Below are 24,319 nucleotides of genomic sequence, written 5' to 3'. Positions count from 1 at the left end.
AGCAGGAGGCCGGCCCCTGAAGTCCTCAAAGTGCAAGATGGTTCATATGGCACTAACATTTCAGAGATGTACTTTGGTGCTAGGCCATGGAGAGACTTATACACAAGCAGAGCTGCTTTAAAGTCTATTCTTTGAGCTACAGGAAGCCAGTGCAGAGACATGAGCACAGGACTTATGCGCCTGGTTCTAGTCAGGACCCGAGCAGCAGCATTCTGGATGTACTGCAGCTGTGTTAAGGCTCGTTTGGAGAGGCCAGTGAGCAGGCCGTTACAGTAGTCTAACCTACTGGAGACAAATGCATGGATAGGTCTCTCTAAGTCTGGCTTTGACAGTATACCTTTGATTTTTGCCATGTTTTTTAGATGGTAAAAAGCTGCAGATGTTATTGATTTGATGTGGCTGTTAAAGTTCAAGTCTGAGTCCATTATTACCCCTAGATTTCTAGCCTGATTTGACGGTTTTAGAGAGAGAGACTGGAGGTGACTGCTGACACTTTCTCTATGTTTCTGTGGGTCAAAGATGATGACTTCAGTTCTGTCTGAGTTTAGCTCGAGAAAGTTGTTTTGCATCCACACACTGATCTGTTGGATGCAGTGGCAGAGTGAATCCACTGGTCCATATTCACCTGCTGCCAGTGAGACATAGATCTGAGTGTCATCTGCAGAGTTGCGGTAGTACACATTATTGCTGCGTATTGACTGGCCTAACAGCAGCATGTAGAGATTGAACAACAGGGGTCCCAGTATGACCCCTGGGGCACCCCACAGGTCAGGGACATTTTATCTGAGACACATTTTCCAATTTCAACAAAGTACTCCCTGTTTTCTAGATAGGACTTGAACCAGTTTAGTGCCGTACCAGAGATGCCCACCCAATCCTCTAGTCTCTGTAAGAGAATCCCACGATCCACAGTGTCAAAGGCAGCCCTCGGATCTAACAGGATCAAGACTGAGACTTTGCCTGCATCAGTGTTCAAGCGGATGTCATTTGTCTCCTTGATAAGAGCAGTCTCAGTGCTGTGGTGGTGTCTAAAACCTGACTGGAAAACATCAAAGGAGTTGTTCATTTGGAGAAAGTTAATAAGCTGTTGGTAAACTACTTTTTCAAGGACTTTGCCTAGAAACGCCAGATTTGTCGGTAATTGTTCAATATCTTGATAACCGCCATTTTCAAAGCTCTTGGGAATGTTCCAGATTGAAGTGATATGTTAACTATGCAAGTGAGTGGTGACAGTAAACTATTGAGCACAGACTTTAGAAATTTAGTGGGTAACACATGGAGGCAGCATGTAGATGAACTCAAACTGGTGACAATCTCTTGGACAGTTTTGTCAGTTACAGGTGCAAAGTGAGTCAGCCCTAAGTGTCTGGGTTGTTATTTGCATCGTGGAATTGATGGCATTTTTAATACCCTGAACCTTGTCATTAAAGAATACTCCAAACTCATTGCACTTAGATGTGGAAATGAGTTCTAACGGCAGCTGAGCTGGAGGGTTTGTTAATCTGTTTACTGTTGCAAACAGGACACGAGAGTTGTTACTACAACTTCCAATAATGTCAGAAAAATACCTTTGCCTTGTTCTACATAAACTGTGGTTGTACATGTGCATCTTTTCTCTGTAAATCTCATAATGAACCTGGAGCTTTGACTTGCACCATTCCCGCTCGGCCCTCCGGCACTCCCTTTTCTGTGCCCTGACCGAGTGATCATTCCCCCATGACGCTTTCTGCTTATCTTTAACCATTTTAACCTTCATCGGGGCAATGGTGTCCAGAACATTCAAAACATTTGAAGTCACAGAGTTCAACAAATCATCAACATTAGAACATGAGGCATTTTCAAAGTGTATCATTTCCATGAACAGTGCACCTGTTTTATCATTTATATGTGTCCTTTGAACAACTGCAGGACCAGCCGCTGGTTTGGGAATAACAGACACGTCAAAAAAGACACAGAAATGATCAGACAGAGCAACATCCACCACATTGACACATTGGAAATATTTACTCCTTTTGTAATGAGCAGGTCCAGAGTGTGTCCTCTGTTGTGGGTGGGCTCACTGACATGCTGAGTCAGACCAAAGGTTTCAAGGACAGAACTGAGCTCTGAGCATTTCTGTTAAAAACATTATCCACAAGTACATTAAAATCACCTGATAAATAGTGACCAAATAATAAATGACCAAAGAGAGGAGACAATATCACAAGTGCTACAGTAATAACAGGCTTATAAAATCATACTTATAAAGTCTACCACCAATACAATCAATCAAACTTAATATCCATAGCCCTCCAGTAGAGTCGAAGTGATATGCTCAGTCACCCAGGGGAGTTGAGCCGCTGCTCCTCCACACCAAGAAGAACTAGCTTAGAGACTTGGGAATAAGATTTAGATGCCCCAGAACACTTCCCTGGGGTGTTCGTGTTCCTGGCATGTCCCCCTGGGAGGAGGCCCAAGGGAAGGCCAAAGACACTCAGGGGGGACTGGAAACAGCTTGTTTTTACCCTGAATAAGCTCACTGAACATGCGTGGCACATGGCGTGTGCTTATATTATTATATTATATACAATAGTCCCCTATCTATAAGTCATAATTACAGAAATGCTCCAAAGATGGTAAGGTCTGAGCAGAATATTTAGAATAACAAATAATAAAAGACAACCATTGAGAAGAACAGGTTTAGATATAGTAGTCTTTGCAGTCTGTTGGTAACTTTTATTTTGGTGTCCCCTTTACCTCCACATGCAGCACTCCCCATCTGTTTCGCTGCTCCCCTTTGGCCTTTCCACTCACTCCTCCTGACCCACTCCAGTGCACTCTGCTATGCATTCTGCACTACAAGGCCAGGCACACAGGGACAGACTCCCGGGGGTCACATTAACTCGGCACTGAGGACAATGGCACCATCATGTCAGCTCCCATCAGCCTCCATCCAGCCAGAGCCAGCGTGTAGGGGCCAGGGGCGGCTGCTCTTTAGAACACAGGGAGAGAAAGAGGACAAAACACAAAAACAAAAACCATACAGAGAGAAGGTTGTTTTCGATGCTTCAGGGGGGAAAGCAACTGTCGAGGTCAGAACTGTTGTACCAGTATATTGTCCGAAGTCCTCCAGGCATCATCGTGGGGGAATTCACCAAGGCATTCGAGTGCCTGGAGCATCATGTATCGAGCCCAGACAGAAAAGGACACTGTAGCACTGCTGCTAATGCTAATGTGCAACAGTCCTTCCAACATGCCATGGAAGGTTGGTGGCAGCAGCGCCCCAAGCCCTGCACACAAGTAAACAATAAACAAGAACAATGCATAATTAGAAAAATAATGTACTTTAAATTATGACTAACAGTTATTTACAAAGATATTTACACAGTATGGTGATGATAACAAAAGCATAACCACAGTTAAGGCATTAAGCTGTTTTGAAAAGGTGCCCAGATCTGGACTGTAATCGAGAACCTTTACCATCATTTTATTTTACACTGTAGAATTTTTCAAAGAGCAAGCATTATGCCAAACTGATTTTACCTTGTTATTACATTGTTTCCTCATTAAAAACATCTCTGAAATGGTTTTAGGTCATATGTCATTCGTGCAGTACAACTTGACAAACCTGATGCGATGTACAGTAGTTTCATTAGCGGGATGCAGCTTCTGTTGTGATGGAAGTCTGAAGGGGGAGTGATGGGGGGGGTGCAGGGAGCAAGTGGAGGAGAAACTCAGAGCATCAAAAACAAAGCTCCCTCTTTATGTGATTTATGTTACTTAATTTAAATTGTAATGCAACACTTTAAACATTTTGAATACATCTTACCTCTCTATAATCTGAACTGTAATTTGACCTAATGGCATCACCTGTTGGTCTCAATGGAGACAGATAAATTTCATGCTATACTGTGGAAAGTTTTAGGCAAAGGAATAACATCGCCATGGAGACATGTAGCACTATGTAACTTCCCCATAAAAGTTACAAAGTGCACCTTTAATAACCTATTTCAGCAAAGCTATCTTATAGTGTTAATGTTGCTATAATGTGGAAAAGTATTGTACCTCATGCTCACATCTTGATATATGAATTATACATGGTACCAGGGGCCACTGTTTTTACAAGCAATAGACATTTACTTTCACTTTGTATTTGAACGTGTTTCTAATGTCATTACTTGTATTTGTGCTATATACATGAACACTGTATAAATAATGTATGGGTTTTCTTATATTGTTTAAAAAGGGCTTTGTTAGTCATTAACGTTATTATAATGAGGTTAAATGGAGTGGGCTTATTTTATGTCAAAGTTTACTATGAAACACAAGTAGAGAAGGGCCAGCTGTGCAGTTTTCTGATGTGCTTTCCAGTCTAGTGCTATATATGTTACAATGGCTTTTACAGTTGTAGCAATGCACAGAGCGTACAATGTGATGGAGTTTTGTGGTGACTTACTTGCTTACTGGTGTAAAGATGGGAGAATAAAATCAAGTCTAGCTAAATGTTTGTGAGTGTTTTTGACTGTGAAAATGGGTAAGAAAGACTTTGTAGTATAGTATAAAATGCATCCTCTGCATTTGACCAATCCATTACAGTGCTTATGACATGTTAGAGAACTATTTCACTAAAACATAGTTAATATAATCATAGACTTTACAATTGTACATTACATTTTGTCTAGTTTTTAAATTCTGCTGACATTTATATCTTTACTTCCTGGTTGGACATGGACAGCAGTTATGACAAACAGAGGTCATTCCAGTTCCATTACCTAGCAACCATAATATTAACAAGGGCCAAATTACACAATAGTTATGATTAGACAAATAAATATACATGATAGCACCTTTATTTTGTTAAATGATGGTTTAAACTGTCAAAAAATGTCTTCCTTGGGACTACAGGTAAATTGACTCTGCATTTTGGATGGAATTTTCTGAATTGATAACATGTAGAGATATTTTGTTGTAGAGCTCTCCACTACTTCCTGTTTTTGAACTTTTCTTCACACTTTTTTCCACAAGCTGCCATTAAACTGATAAACATGTACCAAAGCCCCCCAAAACAAAGTAATAATTAGAAAAAGTATGAAAACCTGTAATATGCACTTTACTGTCTCTAGGGCTACTTGACAGGAGAAGTGGGTGATTCTTCTCCTGATGTTGCACTATAGGTTCTTAATCAGGAGTACCTAGCTGGATTGATTAATAAAGGGAAGAAATGGGAGTACCTAGATGGAGTATTTTGACAACTGTGCAGATTGTATATTGATAAAGAGAGACACCCACCTTAACAAAACAAAAACATCTTCAATTAGCACTATTCTTACAGAAAATAAGGTAACTATATGGTGCCAAATACACTCTGCGATAAGTCATACTGCGACATAAATGTGGGTAAGTGCATAATTGAACAGGACTACATACTACATAGACCTTCCTAAACTAACTCAATAGCTGAGTTTGTCCTGGCAAAGGTCCAGTAACACAAATAGCTCATCAATCAATCAGCACTTGGCAGAAACTCAGTATTGTGGCTCACGGTCATGGTAAATTTAACAGAGCAACAGAACGGTACGAAGTTGTTAGTGCCATATGCGGTTGTTACCACCACCTTGGTTTGTCCCCCGGCCTGTTCACCGAATGTCTCTACCTTCTCAATTCCCTACTACAGCTGTCGGGCCAGAAAAATCTAATCTTTTTTATTGCCAAGTGCTAAAGGCGTGCTAAGTTACAGAGGTGGGTAGTACTCAGTTATATTTACTTTAATAAATTGTACTTTTCTAGCAGCATAGTTTTACCTACTCCTACTTGAGTAATATTTTTATTGAAGTTACTTACTTGAGTAAACGTTTTGGTTTCTATTCCCACTGACCTACAAAGTGACAAGAGCTTTTTACGTTGATTGATTTGAACATTTGTATTACTACTAAAATACCAGAGTTTGTGCATTATTTAATGTTTTGTCCTTCAAAGTACATTAACTTCAAATTATAAATCAGATGTTATATCTTGACAGTTACTCTTCATTGAGTAGTAGTTTTACCAAGTTTTGACTCAGTCATTTCTTGGACCACTATTTTGTACTTGTACTTGAGTAATATTATTTTGAAGTATCATTGCTCTTACTTGAGTACATTTTTGCCTACTGTACACACTTCTGCTAAGTTCTCATATGAATATGGATATATGTTAACTTGGCTGGAGCAGGTTGTTGAGGTTGAAGAGAAAACCAGATTCCAAGGGATTAAAAAAGGGAGTGGGTGCAGATCAATGTTACACTTGTGTAGCTATAATGTTGATATTTGAATTGTCTAAAAATTATCTATTTTTTCATATATTGGTAATAATATAATGCTGCACTTTGGCACACAGCAAACTGGTAACCTGTGTAACGTTAGAGAACAGTCATGCAGTGATGTTGGTGGGTTAGAATCTTAAAGCGTCAAAATCAATGCAAGCCTCTGGATTTACATGTGTGAATCAAAGACATGTTGAACCTTTGATTTGCTTGAGTTCAGCTCTCATCAAACTGTGCTAATTGGGTCGGCCATAGTACTGCAGGCGTTAAATGGACTGCACTCCCCATAGTCAAACTCAAAGTGACAAGATGACAGGAGTCAGCTGTTAGATCAACTGCTGCTGCAACTCAAATGTCACCGCCAATAAATGTCTGGTCAGAGCAGAGAACTAAATTAAATAATGAAGTTTACTTTATATTATACACACTATGACAATAAGTGAGCCATCGAACATACAATAACCTCATTACCTCCATTAGTGTGTTGGATTATTTTAAAAACCTTATAGTACTTAGTCTATCAATAATGGATTTTCTTTGAGGGACAGAAAGCAGTGATGTGGAAATAAGTCCTGTTCAAACACTTCTTTGGAGGGGATGTACAATCATACAATGTTAGCATGCAGTGTTTCAGAGAAATAATAAATATTGCTATATAATACAGACTTTGGGTGCTTTGGTTATTGTATATCCTTTTTGGGAAAATAAATATACATACAATTATTATGTTGGAGGGATTTTTTTGGAATAAACCAACAAAAACTAAAAATTGTGATAGTGTGAATTATCTGTCAGATACCATGGCCTGTTCTGACATCTAAAGGCTACTTGAGGTATTACAGAGATGATTCTTTAACTCCCAACATCAAGTTGAATTTTATTATTAGAGCTTAAGTGGTTTTAAAAAAAACAATAAAAGATTTTTTTAAAATACTTTAAAAACACTTAATATACTATAGCTTGTTTTAGCATAATGTCAGCAAGCAGAAGACAAAAATGACAGTAATTTCAGTGCAAACAGTACTACATAATATGGGTGTACATCTTGGCAGGTGCGGGAACAGAATATTCTCAAAACATGACAAATTTAACAGAGGTGTTACTCTCAGGTAGATCTTAATATTAAAACTCAAGAGTTTAATTTCTTATGAAACCTACATTTAAAAATGTGTCAGTGTACAAGAATTACTTTCCTGTGTGGAAGTTGGCCCTAATATATCTTAACAATTCAAGACATATTTTTAAGGCACTTATCCATTTCATAACATCTTAAAATATGTTTTTAACCATTGTTTCCTAAGAAGGTAGAATTGCAGTATATTGATACAAAAGTATGGTATGTTACTGGTTGAATATTGTACAAAAATATTACTTCTGGGTACTGGGTATTCTCATTTAATAGTCATTAATTGTAAAAGAACATGTGATAATGCCGTCAACATTTTGACTCCGATTAATTTACTTTTCCTTTCCACTTACACACAGGAAAAATCAAATTAAAGTTAAAAGTGCCCGGTTCATATAAAATGGACCTGGCAGGTGGACTTCTATGGCTGGCCTCTCATATTGTTGCCCCCTGGGTTTATGGTCATGGATTCCAGGAAAGGACGGAGAGCCTGCCCAAAAGGCCTGAAAAGAACACATGGTTTGAATGAACTGAATAAATGAAAAGTGAGTAAAATGTACGTTTAGCACCTTTCATAGAGTAAAACACACAAGATAATAGACATAAAATAGTTACAACATTAATAACCTACACGAGAAACTACAAGAATTACTGGTGAAGGTTCTGTCACCTGCTTGTCTCCATGGAGATCTTAATGCCATAGTACTAGAACATTTCAGGCAAAACAAATAAAGTCTCAGTAGATTCAAACAAGTGTTGCATCTCTTCTGTAAAAGTTACATAGTGCATTTTAATACAGTACTACTTAATAAAACAGTAAATTAAGAGTCAAACTACACTGGAGGTCCCATCATGCATTAAACAAAGCAGACTTACGTGGACATGACTTCAGATGGAAGGTCAGTGACATATGAGGGAATCTTCTTCCCTGTGAGAAACTGAGCCACTTCGTTGCTAAAGGTGTTGCAGTTGTGGTCCAACAGGTGGTACTTGTCACCGCTGTGCCAATACATGAATAAAACATTCTGAATATATAATCTTTGAAATAAATACTATTCATAAACACCATCATGGGTTGGCAAGAAATATTTAATTGGAACTTACCTAAATGTGGATTCTCCCAGAGAAGTTAAGTACTCCATGAAGACCTCTTCTGGAACTTCAGTAGATCCCAGGTCTACAGTTAAATCTGGGGGTCCTAAAATAGTATTACCCTAATATATAAAGATAGGGGCTTAGTAATTTATGTCATCCAGGAACTATAATGACATCTGAAAATAAGCATGAATCTGACACATACAGGAGCACAGTGGTTGATCCCATCTCCTCCAAAGAAGAACTCCTTCCCATGAACCACAATGGCAGTGTGCCTATTGAAAATAACACAATGAAAAGTGCCATTCATTCATTAGTTACTCGATTTCTTTTGAATGATTTCTTTTGTGAATTGAGATACTCACCACACACCATCAATTTGCTTCCCTTCAATGAAAAAATAACAACTGAGTGAGTAGGCAAATGACCATAGCAATTTAATGTTAGCATAAGCTTACTACTCACTACTTACCAATCATGACAGGACTGAGCTGTCGAGCCATTCCTTTGGTCACGTCATAAATATACACTTTTACTGGGTATGAGCCCGTTTGTTCCATCGGAAAGATCAAAAAGGATAAAGTCAAGCTAGCTAAATGTAAAGGTTAGCTAGGTAAATGAGTTTTGAGGATTAAGCTTAAACACAGTGTAAACCGAAATAAAGGCTCAAATCTGAAATAAAAATACAAGAAAAGTACGCCCGTATGCTAAAAAACGTTTGACAAAGCGTAAAGGAGACACTCAAACGCTGTGTAACTCACTGTAAACAATGTTTTGCCTGTCAAAAGTGCATCCTCATGGAGCACTTTACTTTTCCTGTTTCCAGGCCCCACTGTTTCCACGCTCCGCCTCTGCGCAGTTCTGATTGGTCAAAGATGGTGATTGACATGCCATGTCCAAATGTGGGCGTGCCTGACGTGCTGTTGTAGATTTCAGCGTGCGCGTTCACGTTTGTAACGCGCCATTCATTGAAATTAGTCGACTTGTGCTGGGTCCATTTACACTTAGGTAAGTAACTATACTGTCATAAATGATACGCGTTGTTAATATTTAGACTCTGGATTCAAATAAATTGATAAAAGTTCTGAAGTTTGAACCAATATTTGCCAAACAGAGCTAATAGTAAAGAACCTGATTGCAGGCTAAGCTAACTAGCTACAACATGTAAATACACATGCAGTGTTGTGTTTATGGTGTTTTCGCCGTTCACTGTTCGTGAAGTCAGTGCAAATGGGCCTTTAACAACAGTTTATGAAACGGTTTACGTGTTTGGTAAAGTTACAGGAAGTTGCAATGGCAGACTGGAACGCTTTCTTCAAAAACGAAGATGATGATGAAGAGCAGGAGGATGGAGAACAGAGTGGAGGTACTATACGACACACGTTATTATACACCCTTTTTATTATGTTGTTTCAAGGGCATGTGCTTTTAGTGTGTGGAAGAGTGAAAGAAAGATCCCTTGTTTTAATGTCTACTTGTCTAAATGTTATAGGAGATTACAGGATCACGGGCAGAGACAGTCTGGTGTTTCTTGTCGATGCTTCAAAGGAAATGTTTATCAAGGGAGAAGATGGAGAGCCCTCAAACTTTGACATGACTATGCAGGTGTCTTTCGATTTAGCATTTTTTTTCTTACATATGTATTTGTTGATATGTAGTTAATAAAATATTTATGTCAAAGCTGTGAAAAATTATATGTTTCTGAATAGGTGGTGCGCAGCGTCTACACCAGTAAGATTATCAGCAGTTACAGAGATCTGGTAGCTCTGGTTTTCTATGGCACAGAGCATAGCAAAAACCCAAGAAACTCCTTCAAACATGTCTATGTGTACCACGACCTGGATGAACCTGGTAAGTGAACTGTAACTGTATCTAAGATGGTGTACACTATCAAAAACTTCAACTGTATGCAATATTCAGTAGCAGAAAAATGCCTGCTAAAGTTGATGATCCTGAATAGTAAAGCTGAAACAATTTATGTTGTAATTAAACTTGCTGATGATAATAGCCCCCATAAAACATGTTATAAAAAGCATGTTATTTATTAGCTTAGTTTTGCAATGCTCTTAAATAATCATGCTTCTGGATCGTTTGAAACATGCACACACTTTGAACCAATTTGTTATTATACTCATTGTAGATTCAGTATTTAAGAAATTATATTGAAATAGTATGTGTATTGTGCTTTACAATCATAACAAGTCCATGAAAGCACCAAACTAGTCATTATTCAAACATGCAATGGGTAAAGTTATATAGCCTGCACTAAATATTGTACCTTCTAACCAGCACATATTCAATTTAATCACTAGCCATTTGTCTGCACTTCTTGCTGACCTCAGGTGCAAAGCGAGTGCAGGAGGTTGATGCTCTCAGAGGACCTAAAGGAGCACAGCTGGCGGCAGAGACCATGGGCAGTGGGGAGACATCTCTGGGTGATGCCCTGTGGTGCTGTGCCAATCTGTACAGTGACATCAAACTGCGCCTGTCACACAAGCGTCTCATGCTCTTCACCTGCCGAGACGACCCCCATGGAAGTGACAGTGTCAAGGACCGACAAGCGCGGACCAAAGCTGGGGACTTAAAAGAGACCGGTATGTACTGAGAAGCAATTTGCAGCATGGCATTTTTGTAGTAGAGATTGCTGATGCAGACACTTGTTTAGAATTCAGAGAAATCATTGGCTGATATGTAAGGCCAATTTTGATTATTTTTCCCAAATTCTATTATTTGAAATTACTACAAACTTGTTTTACTACAAAGTGGATACGAGAGCTATGTAGTCAGTCTTTGTGCAATATCCTCTTCAAAACTGTTCAAATAAAGAGTTGTGCATATTCTTTAGGCATATGATTGGTTCAAGCAAACAAAATATTGGTGTCTGGAAAAGATTTAAGACCGATGGTGTGATTATCAAATACCTCGACTTATTAGTAAAGGTGCTTGAGCACACTGGAGCACATGTTTTCTCAGTTGAGTAGAAATACAATCTGTTCAAAGGGAAATAAAAAATGTAATTAATGTAAAATGTAATTGTCCCAAAAATGTCCCACTCAGTGTGGGATAATTACATTTGAAATGTAATGTAATAGTATGTTTACATTTATATTATTCTTCTCTTTAGGTGTTGTCATTGATTTGATGCACTTAATGAAACCAGGAGGCTTTGACGTGTCACTGTTCTTCCGTGACATCATAAGTCCACCAGAGGATGAGAGTGAGCTGGGGCTCCAGCTCAGCCCCTGTGACAAACTGGAGGACCTCCAGAAAAGAGTGCGGGCCAAGGAGCAGAAGAAGCGCGCCATGGCCAGGTACTTTACTTTTCCCCATTATACTACATATACTACATATGCTACTATTCTATGTATAGGATATTATTGCTATATATAATATATTATGTTTTACTAAGCGATTTACTCTTAACTGTCCTTAGGTTAAGCCTGTGTCTTGGTGATGTAAAAATAGCTGTTGGTATTTTTGCTACCGCTGTGCAAGCCCGAAAACCAGGGGCCATCAAACTGTACAGAGAGACTAACGAGCCAGTCCGCAGTAAAAGCCGCATTTTCCACACCCAGACAGGAAGTCTGCTACTTCCCAGTGAAATCAAGAAGGCCCAAGTAATAAACTAGAACCAATATAATATGTTTATTCAAATGTTTAATATTTAAGTAGATCTGTCTGTGAGTTTGTACATTTTAATTAACTGTCCTGTTGTGTTAACTTGTCCATGTATTTTGCTCTAGGTGTATGGTAGAAAGCAGATAGTACTTGAAAAAGATGAAGTGGACTCCCTAAAGAAATTTGGGGATCCTGAATTGTATCTCATTGGCTTTAAACCAATGGAAAAGCTCAAACGACACCACCACATACGGCCATCTGTCTTCATTTACCCAGAGGAGGATGAAGTCAAAGGTGTGGACATTTTCATTCTTTTTATTTTTTTCTATGTTCAAATAATCTAAAGCAATGACTTCTGTGTGGTTTCCAATGACGGTAGGCAGCTCGTGTTTGTTCTCTGCCCTGTTGAAGAAGTGCAGTGAGAAGAATGTTTTCGCTCTGTGCCGCTGCATTGCTCGCCGAAACTACCCGCCTCGCTTCGTGGCCCTGGTGCCCCAAGAAGAGGAGCTGGATGAGGGCAATGTCCAGGTCACGCCACCAGGTAATCAGACTCCAGTAATTCAAATACAATCTACTGGAGTGACTACTAAAATAATTATTTTTTCACAATATTTTCTGTCTTTGAATCAGGATTTAACGTCATCTATCTGCCATATGCTGATGACATGCGGACTCTGGACATCCCTCACTGCCCTTGCGCTTCCCAAATACAGGTGGATAAGATGAAGGAGATTGTCTCTAAACTCCGCTTTAAATACAGGTATTTTCTATCAGTTAGATGGCATAAACCTTGTTATTGTTAGTAAGCCAGTACACTTGTCAAAATTGTGTTTGTTGGTAAAGTAAATTAAACAGATTAACATTCTACATGCTTTTCCACATCATTAGCCTCATAGCATGTTTACCAATTAAATTTTTCATTTTTTTGGGAAAATACAAAAATAAACTCCCTGTGTCAATAAGATGACCAGGGTGATTTGTTCTTTTAGGACTATAAAACATGGTCTGACCAAAGACGGAGCCAGTGAGGGCAAGAGCTGCAGCATTGTCTGGAGAGTAGAATGAGACAAAAAACTGAATTTGGCCATAAAATGAATTAGGCAGTTATATTATGAGGACAGCAATATGTGATTTTATAGTGAAGTGTATTTACCAACTTTTCCACTGCTACGATTAGTAATATTAAACTACTAAGAAACTAAGAAGTTAGTTTTAAATTTTATACAATTGTATGTATCAATCTAAATTTGCAAATAATTATACTTTTTTGTCCAATGAAGGAGTGATGCATTTGAGAACCCTGTTATCCAGCAACATTATAGAAATTTGGAAGCTCTGGCCTTGGATATGGCCGCTCCAGAAGAAACTGAAGACCTCATTAGTAAGGATTGAAAAAAGTAAATGTGTAAAGCTTAAGGTATCTTGTTTTTACACCAAATCTTCTATGTTTCAGTGCCAAAAGTGGACCAAATGGACGCGCGCCTTGGTATTCTTGCTGACGAATTTAGAGAGATGGTTTACCCAGACAACTACAACCCAGACGCTAAACCAGCTGCTAAACGCAAAACAGGTCAGAACTGCACTTGTGAAATGTAAACATTGATTGCAACCTTAAAGGTCCTATATTACACAATAAATAGATTTTGTAAGAGTTAAGCTATGTTATAATGTTGTTACCTCATCAAAAACACACCTGAACTTGTGTTTTGTTTCATTCACATGTTTGAGTCATCCTTTAGTATTAGTCTGTCTGCATCTCCAAAGCTCAAAATGCTCTGTTCCATCTTGTGATGTCATGAAGCAGTAGTTTTCAAGTTGACTATCTTTTACCTTTTCTTAAGAATAGATTGGCAATTCCAGGTCTGAAATCATCCAAGTGATTCTAGTGAAGGTGTGTGCAGTTTAAAAACACAGTACAGTACTTCCTACACTGCCTGACCCAAGATCTTGGTGAAAAATGTATGCAACACTGGATGGAAATAAATCTTGTGACATTGCAGAAGCAAAATCGAAACAATGCCACAACGCATGTGTGCCTTAATCAAAGCTAAAGGTGGACCAACATCACAAGGTGGGACAGAGTTAAACAGTAGATATGTTTTTGATGAGGGAACAACATTATAACCTAGATAAGAATATAGCGGAATATACCGTAGGCCCTTCAAAACCTGTATCATACTTTTAATCATTTGTGTCTAAATTTTCTTTTGCGTTGCAGATGCGAATAGTGGTGGAGTTGAGAAGAAGCCCAAAATTGAGGTGCCAGAGGAAGATCTAAGAGGCCGTGTGAAGAATGGGACTCTGGGAAAGCTGACAGTGCCTGTGCTAAAGGAGGCGTGCAAGCAGTTTGGCGTCCGAACTACAGGAACCAAGAAGCAGGAGCTAATAGATGCTTTGCTAGCCAAGTTGGGTCCATGAGGAACTGAACAAAACCATGTCACTAACTACTGTAAGATCCACTATGTAACTTTTCTGGTGGACTGTCTGCCACCTGCCTGTCTATGGTGATGTTAGTGCTTTGAATGTTCCACTGAATGGCGTTAAACTTGTCAAATCACACTGACACGATCAGATGACAGGTCAGTTACAGATCAGATCTATGGAGAGCTGACAACACTTACAGTAGTATGCATGTTTGTCAAGGTTTTTTATGGAGCAATATGAACACCCATAATTGAATAAATACAAGATATACGTTTAATTACACACTGTAAAACTATACAATTCAATAAGCAGATGGCAAGCCCTCACCCGAAAAGTTACTTGGTGCATCTTTAAACTGGAATGATCATGAGATTACAATAGAAGTTTCCAAATTGTGCAACATGTATCTAAATGTATTAAAAAAACTAAATAAAACCAACCATTTTGTTGTATTATGTATTAACTGGTTTGTCTTTAGCTGAAATACCAGTTCCTCTTGTCTGGAGGAGAGGCGTGTCTTGGGGAATAAAGCCTGAGCATTACTGGCATATTTAGAGTTTCTCGCAGGATTGTGCTGTGTTGAAGCAGAGTTCCTGATGAGGGCAGGCCAGCGCAGGCACAATTAACCATACAACAGCAAGAAGGAGGGATTACATGACTTGCAATTCAACAACTAGCTCATTGAGAGATCAGCACAACAAAAAAGGTATGATAATTCATGAGTTATGTTTAATTGTGGAATGGTACTTTATGAGTTGTGTTTAATTGTGTTACTTGCAGACATAGCAACAAGTTTATTACACTAGTTATACATTGACAGTTTCAGTTTTACTTGGCTTACACTCTTGTTTTTTGAACTTCTAACTATTAATTTGATGAATGGCTGATGATGACTGTTCTTGAAATGACTACTTCAGTGTTCTGTTTTTATTCAAAAGTGACAAGTTGTTGCACAATTTAGCAAAGTCAATGCGGTAGGACAAAGGTGTCTGATCAGAGCAAGAACAATGGAGTGCAAATGCGATTCTGAAGATGCTGCTACAGGTAAGGGATATTCTCCAATATGGATTTTTTTGAGCCAATACGATATCCTATACAGCCCTTGCTGTTGTGACATTAAGCTTTTAAAGTCCATAGTACAGACCAGCTATATGTTAAGGTACAAGTTTACAAATTAACTTATCACTTTTGTAAAATAAAGTACAAACTGTATTAAAGTAATATTAAAAAGATAAATGTGAGTGTGCACTGAGGGCAAACTGGGAATGACACATGGGCACACACACTAGGTCATTGCAGGAAAAAAACAACAACTGCCAAATCTGCTAAATTTTTACTATTGGACTGATATCTTGGGAAATCCTCCCATGTCGATGACCAATATACTATACCTAGGCCAACACATAGTTAAGACACATGTTAGTCTGTAGCTGAACCAATAAAGATGATAAGAAAGATGTTGCAACTACTATCTTGACAAGTTATGCGCAGATAAAAAAATGATGGGTCATTATTGGTCAGTTATTGGTCTTGGTACATTTAGGACTTGAAGTAGTAAAATAGTTGGTGTTTTTATTTTTGCGCTGAAAAAATGGTGGTTCAATCAACTGTGGGGATCGTTTGATGTGATTTATTTTTCTGGTAACAGCTGGTGATTGTTGATTTTAGGTGTATGAAAAACGATGCATCACATTGCAAAGCCACCTTGATTGTCTAAATGTATTAACATTACTCAATTACTACATTATTCAAACTGGTCAGTCAGGTTGCACCTAGGTCTGTCACAATAACGAATGCTGAAGTGCGATATATTGATGAAAAAATATATAAAAATAAAATATATATAAATGACAACAAAAAAAATCTAATCGTACAATATTGTTTAAAAACTTGAGCTCCAATAAATGCAAAATTATGCACATAAGTAGTAGGGTTCCCAAAAGTATTGTAAATCACATACTAATCGATACTAAAACTAGTAGTGAAACTAGATTTGAACAGGTATCAATACTAATAAAAATGAAAATCACATTCTATTGTCTAAATAAAAAAATATATATATCACTCTGGTATCAGAATTGGTATTGAGTATAAAAACCATCCCTTAGTATCAAAATTGAATTTGAAATTTCTGTATCGTGACTATACTAGTAGTAATTATCGTGGCAGGCCTAAATACACTCATTGATGCCTGTGCCCAATCAATACTAATATGCACAAAACTCAATATTTTTCTTATTAAACTGCATATCGGCATAGTTCCCTTGTGAGGTGAGACGCTTTAAACTTAGTGACTCTAGAAATAAAAGAAAGTAAGCAATATAGCCTTTTTGTAAAGTTATATTTCAAAACTGGCTCCTCTGTTTCTCAGACGTTGAAGCTATTGAGGGCTGTCCTTTGCTCAGTAACACAATGGAGTTCATTAATCAGTTATTTATCCAACAATGTTTATACCTCAGCATGGACATATATAGGTCAAAGGTCACTACCATGTCAAGTTGTAGTGCTGTTTCTCTCTCCTCCTTTAGGCTGGCTCAGCAGTGGCAACATCCAGATGGGGGCCTTCACTGTGGTGGGCTATCTCCTCTATAGATTTTCCCAAAGTCAGTCAGAATTATATTCATCACAATATTATATTCCCCCAATATAAAAACATCTTATTATGGACTTTTCCTGCAGCTCTCCCAGCTCTAATCAGATGGCCAATCCGCATTTTCTGCTCCATTACTGGTGAGATTATATACCTTCATACAGGATTATTTAAAGGTTTATCTATACATGCACATGTCACTTCCTCTGGTGGAAGGGGTCCTTAGAGATTTTATTGCTTTCCTGGGAATGTTAAACAATATGGCATTAAACTCCACTGAGACAAGGAAGTGACATCACCAGGTTACAGATTAGATCTGTGGAGAGTCACCCCAGTTGATCGTAAACTTATTTTTTTATTTTTAGCAATAAATATACTCTCAGTTCAATAAATGCAAGGAACATGATTTTAATGCCACACTATGGAACATTTCTGGCTAAGCAATAACATCTCCATGGAGCCCAGCAAGTGGTAGACCAGAAAGATATAGTGTTTAGCAATTTAGCAATTATAAGTCCTCATTATGGACCATTATGGACCATCTAAAGCCAACTAGCCATACTTGTAATTCATGAAAAGTTGCATTGTGCACCTTTAAATAATGTTGAAGTTTAAAAAAAAAAAAGCATTTTACATATTTTTTTCCCAGGTCTGTCCACACTCTGGAGCTGGGTGTCTCGTCTTATTGGAACTCTCCGTGGTACATCACTCATTATGTATTCACAGTGTATTGTCTTAATGTATATTTTACATTTAAGCGTATACTTGTGTATGTCCTGCAGTAATCAAGAGTCTATATAAGTGGTTGTCGCAATTATGGCACTTTCTTGTCAGTAAGTGAAGATTCTTTTTAAGTTGGTTATAAATAATATCTTATTACACTCTTATACTCTAACATGTCCCTGTTTGCTTCTACAACAGAGATTTCTGCCAAATTTAGCTGGCTCTCACGGATCATCAAAGTCATTACAGGTCTGTTACTATATCTTAAGTAAATGTTTGTAGTATTTCAGTTAATTGTTTTGAACCTCTCATTGTATAGAATGAAATAAAAAGTATTTACAGCATTCAAATAATTTCTGGTCATATTATGGTTGGATAGTATCTACAAACATTGCTGACAGTTTTACAATCTACCTTTGTATCATGCCTATGTCCTTACCCAAACTTTGCTAACTGTTATATTTTATAAGTGCACCAATTTTAAGTTGAAGCTTTTAAGCAAACATACAATTTAGAACTCCTTGCTAATGTTCTGCTAACACAGTAAGTTTTGTGTGCGAATGGCTTTAGACCTGTCATTGGAAAAATAAATGATATATAAATAATAAATACACTGGTTTGGTTTGATTATCTTATCCTTCTGATCCAATCAAAATAGTTGTTATCACCTGGTTTAAATTCTGGTTTATTATTGTAACCTAGTAAATACGGTTAATGATGATTAAAGATGCAGAATATAACTTTTCTGGAGGGTCCCCTCCACTGTTCCACATTATGGCATTTAACTTACCTATCTCCATGGAGACAAGCAGGTGCCGCCACTAGGCCAAATGCAGTAAAAGGCATGTTTTTCAAGGTGTATTTGAGCAATAAAAACACTTAAACAGTATTTAAATAAATTAAAGATGGACATGTTTAATGCTGTATTGAGGAAGATTCAAGGCAAAGCAATATATGGCCACCCTCTTGTCTGTGGAGGTGTTGCTTTGCTTTGTATGGTTTAATAATTTTATATTATATTGTATATTATATTATAAAAGCATGCATTTCATTCTGATCTATAGGTGCATCCGATGACGACCTTTCTGATCTACCTGGCCTCCGGATTGTCCTCCTCAGACCGTGTGATGGTCGACCGAGCTCCCTGGCTGACTTCCTACTGGGCTCTGCACCCACAAAACCAGATACCTCTCCAGAACCGCCTTTACAAAGCTCCAGGAGGACAATCATTCTAAATGTAGGCGAGATCTCTATCATCGACACTCCAGCTCTCCCAGGACTGACACTGGACAACCTTAGCAGAGCACGAGAAGGTCTGAGAAGCATCCAGCTCTCCAGCCCTGGCCCTCACGCCTTCCTCATCGAAATCCCCATTTTGAACACCGAGCTCCACAATGATCTCAACCGCATCACCCAAGCTGCCATGGAACTTTACGGAGATGAAGTAACAGATTATATCATCCCAATTGTCACTCATAAACACAATCTAAGTCGAAGAAAGATAGAGCACCTATTTCATTCACAACCAGGTAGCTACAAAAAGGGGCCGCTTATATGTGGACAAAAGCCAGAGGTGGTGAATATCAATACCGAACGCTCTGTGGATGACTTGAATTCAACACGGATACGGTTATTAAAGTGTGTGGTGGAGCTAAAGAAGATGAAGGGGAATTTTGTGCATGAGTTACAGAGGAGAGAGGACCGGGTCAGGGAGGAGATGTTGATAGACATGGCTACCATACTTGCAACCAAACTGGGACATATGTAGTGAAGTCTGCTTTGTGAATGAAAAAAGGAAGGAGGAAGCGTATGACAAGGATCAGAGGTGGGCAGAGTAACCAAAAATGTTACTCGAGTAAAAGTAATGTTACTTCAAAATAATATTACTCAAGTAGAAGTACAAATTAGTAGTTCAAGAAATTACTCAAGTAAGAGTAAAATGTTAATGTAATTGGAAGGAAAAAAAATGAAAACCTCAGTCATACCTGAAGTGGTGCAAGAAACACAAATGTTAAAATCATTCAATATTATAAACCTAAAATGTTTGTCCCTAGTGGACTTACTAACAATAAGAAGATTAACCACTGAAGTAAAATATTGTTGCTTTAATAAAAATTAAAAAGATATTACTCAAGTAGGAGCAGCAGGTATGCTGCTAGAAAAGTTTCTTTAAAAGTAGTACTCAGTTACATTTACTCAAGTAAATGTAACTGAGTACTACCCACCTTCTACAAGGATCTACTACTAATGGATGATTTCTAGACTATCTGAACTCAGTGAGGATCCTCCATTATGGTGAATGTTGTGTACAACAAATTTACTTGAACTAAAGTCATTCAGATGTCTATTCAAAACAGATATTCAAATTAGAATTTGCACAGCCCTTTACTTAGGATAACACTGCTTTAATTGAACTTGTTGTAAAAACATACTTGAAAGATAAGAATGCAAATGGGTAAAAAAATAAACCATATGTCAGGTTGGAGCAAGTACTGTTCTGCAGGACATGATTTTGCTCATAGCCAGTGACAGTAGCTAGTGATGATAGTCTAAAGCCCAAAATACTTAAAGGCGCATTATATAACTTTTCTGGTGGAGGGTCCACCACCATCTTGTCTATATGGAGAACGTATTGCTTCATCTGGAATGTTCCCTAATATGGCATTAAACTTATCTATCTCCCTGAAGATGAGCAGGTGACTCCACCAGGCCAAAATCAGATCAGATCCGCACAGAGGCGATCCCCCTTACACAACAAATATATGTAATGTGAAGTAAAACCACTTGTAATTGAAAGAATGTAAGATAGATTGGTTTAATGTCATACTGTGGAACATTTCAGGAAAACCAATAATATCACCATAGACAAAAGCAGGTGCTGAACACCCCTCCAGAAAAGTTGCATAGTGCACATTTAAAGGAACTGTATGTACCCTGAACTCTAATGTTAAAAAACAAAACTACAATCATAACTGAACCTGAGTTGCTAGTGCCTAAACTTGCAGACAGACACATACATGTTTTTCTCATTCTTAGTACATATACAGACCAGGCCTCATGTAAATGCTCAGAACCTCCAGAATTCACTCTCTGTGCTGCAGAGGCTGCACTAGCACTGAGTCATGGTTAGCTTTAAGTGCTGGAGTTTAGGTAGTGAGCATTCAAATGATGTTTATGAATTTTAAAATCAAAATCATACACACAATTCCTTTGTGACCAAAAATGTGACAAACTGAATTTCAGATGCCAAAACAATACTGTGAAATACTGTGAATGCTGCCTGTTAGAGTAAGATGTGTAGTAGAATTGTATCTATTGCAAGTAAACACTTCTTCCTTCTGTTTTGCTTAAGCAAAGACCTGCCTAGAGCTTCCACTCAGTAATGCCCCTTGCTGTGGAAAAAATTACAGTTGTAGATGAAAAGTAATCCATTTACGAAGCTCAGTGAGTTTTGCAATACAGGAAAAAAGGTTTATTGTTTGTTACAGCAAATACAGACAGGACAGGGCCCAGGCCTGCCCTGGCCACAGACTGGTAGACTCCCGGCCCCTCCCCCAGGTCCCCTCTCCCTCTAAGTCCAAGTCTCAACAACCGAACCAACCACCCTGAGCATCTGAGCTCTGACTATTTTATACCAGAATGACAATGCTACATACATTTCAAAGCAGAGTGACTTTTGTTTCACACCCATACCCATGTGAATGAACTTTTACACTTAGACAGGTAGAACAACAGCGAGTTTCCTGTGGGATGGAGACAGAGCTTCACACATGTTAATGTCTGGTCTGGGTCTGGCAGACTGACACAGATCAAATGCATTTTAAATACACAACATGACAATACTTAAATTTCTATCACACTTTCTCCCTTTTGATTATTCATTAATCATACTTCATAAACAATCATCACAAACAGAACATGCACAGAAACATTCATTGTTGGAGATGAAGTCAGTTCCATTATTGTTGACTGAGATGGAGGGAAATTCAACAGTTCATTGTTGTGTTCAGTTCAGTTTGTCCTTATTCAATATGATTTGTAGTCAGACAGTGAATGCTGTTTTAACATGATGGTGGCGGTGTTCAGTTAAATCTTTCCCATCACCTGTCCTCTGTCCCTTTGTCCTCCCTCTGACCACACATGACTGTACTCTCCGTCCGCACGCAGCTTGGCGTCTCTCTGGCCGCAGCTCGTCTCTGGAGTTGTCCTTCAGCCCATGTGTCGATTTCAGGGCTGTGGTTGGGGACACGAGGAACAAGTCGAGTTCTTCTGAGTCACATGAAAAGAAGTGAATAGCTGAATTTTTCTGAAGTTTTTCTCCGGTGACATTGAAACAGAAGAATGGTTTTAATGATGTAGGTCTGATTCAGTCCAGGAGAAGAGCATGTGTCCTCCTGCTCAAGAGATGTTTTTGTTTCAAGTCCAGGTGGAAACTTATCCCTGGTTTCAAGATGTTGTCAGGTTACAGGTCTTGTAGTTAATGGAACAGTCTCTAAAAGATAACACTTTTTTCACACAATTCAGTTTTGAAAACTAAAATTGCATTTGTGATGTCCCCCCTTTGACACATTTATATATGTGTATATACATGTGTCAATTTTGGCTTAGTTATCTTCTGCTGCAAGAGAATAGTTAAATTACTGTTGCTGAAATAAACGTTTTGTGAAGCCCAAAACTGTTATTGGTTAGTTGTTAGTGTTGTTAGTGTGTGATTATTTCATAGGAACATGTAAAGAAAAAAGAAGAGAAATTATGCAGCATCCACATCTCCTGTAACAAAAAAAAAAACAAAAAAATTATTGACGAAATCGCAGGCGCTTAGTCTTCAAGGATGGACAAGTCAGTCAAGTCAGTTTGGATTTGGGATCACTATTAGCTTTGATTAGGCCTTCATTTTGTTTTTAAGAGAGCTCTTTAAGATTTTGGGGAATTCATGGAAGAATTTGGTTTCTTCTTCCTAATTACAATTGAGGAGGGTTTTTTGGTACCAGCTGGACTTTTCTTAGGACTATGTTTGTCATTAAACTCACTGCAATGATGAGGCAAAAAACACAAAATAAATACAACATTTTTCAAAAAGGAAATATAAAGAAATGTAGAAAATGAGTGGATCAGTTGAAACTGCATCCTGTAATTTTCTTGTTGACACGGTTTACAATGGTTTAGCTGTTATACACACATTTTCTTATGTCACATAATTCACACCACAGTTTGGCTGATCAGGTCTAAGGACACACAAATGTACAGTTCGCTTCTTAAACATTTTCTTTCTTTTCGTTTTTTCAGATTTTTTTTTCAATTTTTCTTGTTTTTCTTTTTCATTTTTTCTTTTTTTTCTTTATTGTTTTTTTTCTTTTTTTTCACACTTAACATTGCGAGTGAATTAGAGCATACTGTTGACATTACGTAAATTTACATTTGTCTGCATTTTGCTATCACATATTATCTTCATTCTTCTGAATTTACTCTCCCTCATGAAAAAAGTTCATCTGTCCTTACACTCAACTACACAGGGATTCTCACCCTTTTGCCTTTTACCAGTTAGTAACCCTAGATAGGAGTTTCACCTAGTGACTGTTCGCTAAATAGCAGGGACTTTCACCCGTTTGACTGTTTACTAGCAAGTTATAATTAGAGGGGAATTTCACCCATGACTGTTTGATAGTTAACTGTAAAGACTCATAAATTCAAGTATGTCCCAATACTAGATATTATACAAAGCAAAAAGTAGCACAACTAAACCCGTGCACCTTTAAAATGCAGAGGGCTTATGGCGTAGAGGGCACTCCCGTCTCCAATGTCCAGCTTGACAACAGATGAAACAAGGTTCATTGGAAAATCTTCTCTTGTTCTTTCGATGGGCTCTCCTCCCATATTTGCTCTGCTTATGTGTTGGCTGATGAGTCTGTAGTTGTCTATGTAATTGTGAATTCACTCGGTGATTTTCATGTTGTTGGGTCTTATTGTACATAGTCACTGCTGCCATATGCAGTTCTTTCTGAATTCTTTCTTGCTTCATTATTTTTCTTTCTGTTTAGCTGTTCATATGCATGTGTGGCGTGTCTTTTCAGTTCAGTTAAGCGAGCAGCTTTCCAGCCAATGCAGGTTTTCTTCACAGCTGAAGAAATGTCTGTTTTTAGTCCATTAATGAAATAGTTACACAAATATGTTTCCCAAACATCACGAGTCACACCTATGTGATCAGGTCTTGTAAATCCACTGTGGGTGTTATATACTTCTGTTAAACATGTGAGAAACTCTTCAGAGTCCTCAGTGTCTCTTTGTTTGCAGGATTGGATTTTGTCAGTGTCGATAGAGGCAGGAAAGGCTTTCGTGATAGCTGTGCAGATGTTATTTACAGCTTCTCTATACAAAGCATTGGAGTCATGTTTCCAATCAACATGATTGCATCGCAGTTCAGTGTTTTGAAGTTGATCAGCTATTTTGTGCCATTCAGTAGGTT

The 24,319-nt window shown here is 38.1% G+C and overlaps 3 protein-coding genes across 4 annotated transcripts; 2 read left to right on the top strand and 1 right to left on the bottom strand.

Annotated features, from left to right (window-relative positions):
• Nucleotides 1–7,611: 7,611 nt before the first annotated feature.
• desi1b (desumoylating isopeptidase 1b) lies at nt 7,612–9,277 on the bottom strand. Its single transcript, XM_055229446.1, has 7 exons — nt 9,263–9,277; nt 8,974–9,137; nt 8,867–8,888; nt 8,707–8,776; nt 8,511–8,620; nt 8,283–8,405; nt 7,612–7,909 (listed from the first exon to the last, which is right to left on the bottom strand). Exons 2-7 carry the CDS (start codon nt 9,059–9,061, stop codon nt 7,828–7,830), a joined length of 495 nt encoding a protein of 164 aa, XP_055085421.1. The 5' UTR covers nt 9,062–9,137; nt 9,263–9,277; the 3' UTR covers nt 7,612–7,827.
• Nucleotides 9,278–9,438: 161 nt separating this feature from the next.
• Nucleotides 9,439–15,079, top strand: xrcc6 (X-ray repair complementing defective repair in Chinese hamster cells 6). The gene is made up of 13 exons (XM_055229444.1): nt 9,439–9,513; nt 9,790–9,867; nt 9,994–10,106; nt 10,211–10,352; nt 10,844–11,095; nt 11,626–11,812; nt 11,935–12,118; nt 12,245–12,413; nt 12,499–12,660; nt 12,750–12,879; nt 13,400–13,500; nt 13,573–13,689; nt 14,338–15,079. The coding sequence occupies exons 2-13, from the start codon at nt 9,795–9,797 to the stop codon at nt 14,535–14,537; spliced, it is 1,830 nt and encodes a 609-aa protein (XP_055085419.1). The 5' UTR covers nt 9,439–9,513; nt 9,790–9,794; the 3' UTR covers nt 14,538–15,079.
• A 411-nt stretch (nt 15,080–15,490) lies between these two features.
• On the top strand, nt 15,491–22,631 carry LOC117386935 (GTPase IMAP family member 4-like). 2 transcript variants are annotated; one of them, XM_055229445.1, is made up of 7 exons: nt 15,491–15,587; nt 17,072–17,150; nt 17,223–17,273; nt 17,783–17,833; nt 17,916–17,966; nt 18,055–18,105; nt 18,921–19,665. In XM_055229445.1, exons 1-7 carry the CDS (start codon nt 15,576–15,578, stop codon nt 19,622–19,624), a joined length of 999 nt encoding a protein of 332 aa, XP_055085420.1. In that variant the 5' UTR covers nt 15,491–15,575; the 3' UTR covers nt 19,625–19,665. The 2 variants fall into 2 exon arrangements, with proteins under 2 accessions (XP_055085420.1, XP_033840201.1); XM_033984310.2 differs by having other exon boundaries at nt 15,497–15,587; nt 17,072–17,146; nt 18,921–22,631.
• Nucleotides 22,632–24,319: the final 1,688 nt, after the last annotated feature.

The sequence above is a fragment of the Periophthalmus magnuspinnatus genome, chromosome 19 (assembly GCF_009829125.3).
Source record: "Periophthalmus magnuspinnatus isolate fPerMag1 chromosome 19, fPerMag1.2.pri, whole genome shotgun sequence".
NCBI lineage: Eukaryota > Metazoa > Chordata > Actinopteri > Gobiiformes > Gobiidae > Periophthalmus > Periophthalmus magnuspinnatus.
This window is presented reverse-complemented; position numbering and strand designations above follow the sequence as displayed.

What these genes read in the sequence shown, in the direction of transcription:
- desi1b (XM_055229446.1), bottom strand. Translation starts at nt 9,061, where the DNA reads ATGGAACAAACGGGCTCATACCCAGTAAAAGTGTATATTTATGACGTG. An exon ending in GCTCAGTCCTGTCATGATTG is followed by an intron (nt 8,889 to 8,973) that starts GTAAGTAGTGAG and finishes TTTTCATTGAAG; the next exon opens with GGAAGCAAATTGATGGTGTG. An exon ending in AAGCAAATTGATGGTGTGTG is followed by an intron (nt 8,777 to 8,866) that starts GTGAGTATCTCA and finishes TATTTTCAATAG; the next exon opens with GCACACTGCCATTGTGGTTC.
- xrcc6 (XM_055229444.1), top strand. Translation starts at nt 9,795, where the DNA reads ATGGCAGACTGGAACGCTTTCTTCAAAAACGAAGATGATGATGAAGAG. An exon ending in TGTCCAGGTCACGCCACCAG is followed by an intron (nt 12,661 to 12,749) that starts GTAATCAGACTC and finishes TCTTTGAATCAG; the next exon opens with GATTTAACGTCATCTATCTG. An exon ending in AGAAACTGAAGACCTCATTA is followed by an intron (nt 13,501 to 13,572) that starts GTAAGGATTGAA and finishes TCTATGTTTCAG; the next exon opens with TGCCAAAAGTGGACCAAATG.
- LOC117386935 (XM_033984310.2), top strand. Translation starts at nt 15,551, where the DNA reads ATGGAGTGCAAATGCGATTCTGAAGATGCTGCTACAG. An exon ending in TCTTATTGGAACTCTCCGTG is followed by an intron (nt 17,834 to 17,915) that starts GTACATCACTCA and finishes TATGTCCTGCAG; the next exon opens with TAATCAAGAGTCTATATAAG. An exon ending in ATTATGGCACTTTCTTGTCA is followed by an intron (nt 17,967 to 18,054) that starts GTAAGTGAAGAT and finishes CTTCTACAACAG; the next exon opens with AGATTTCTGCCAAATTTAGC.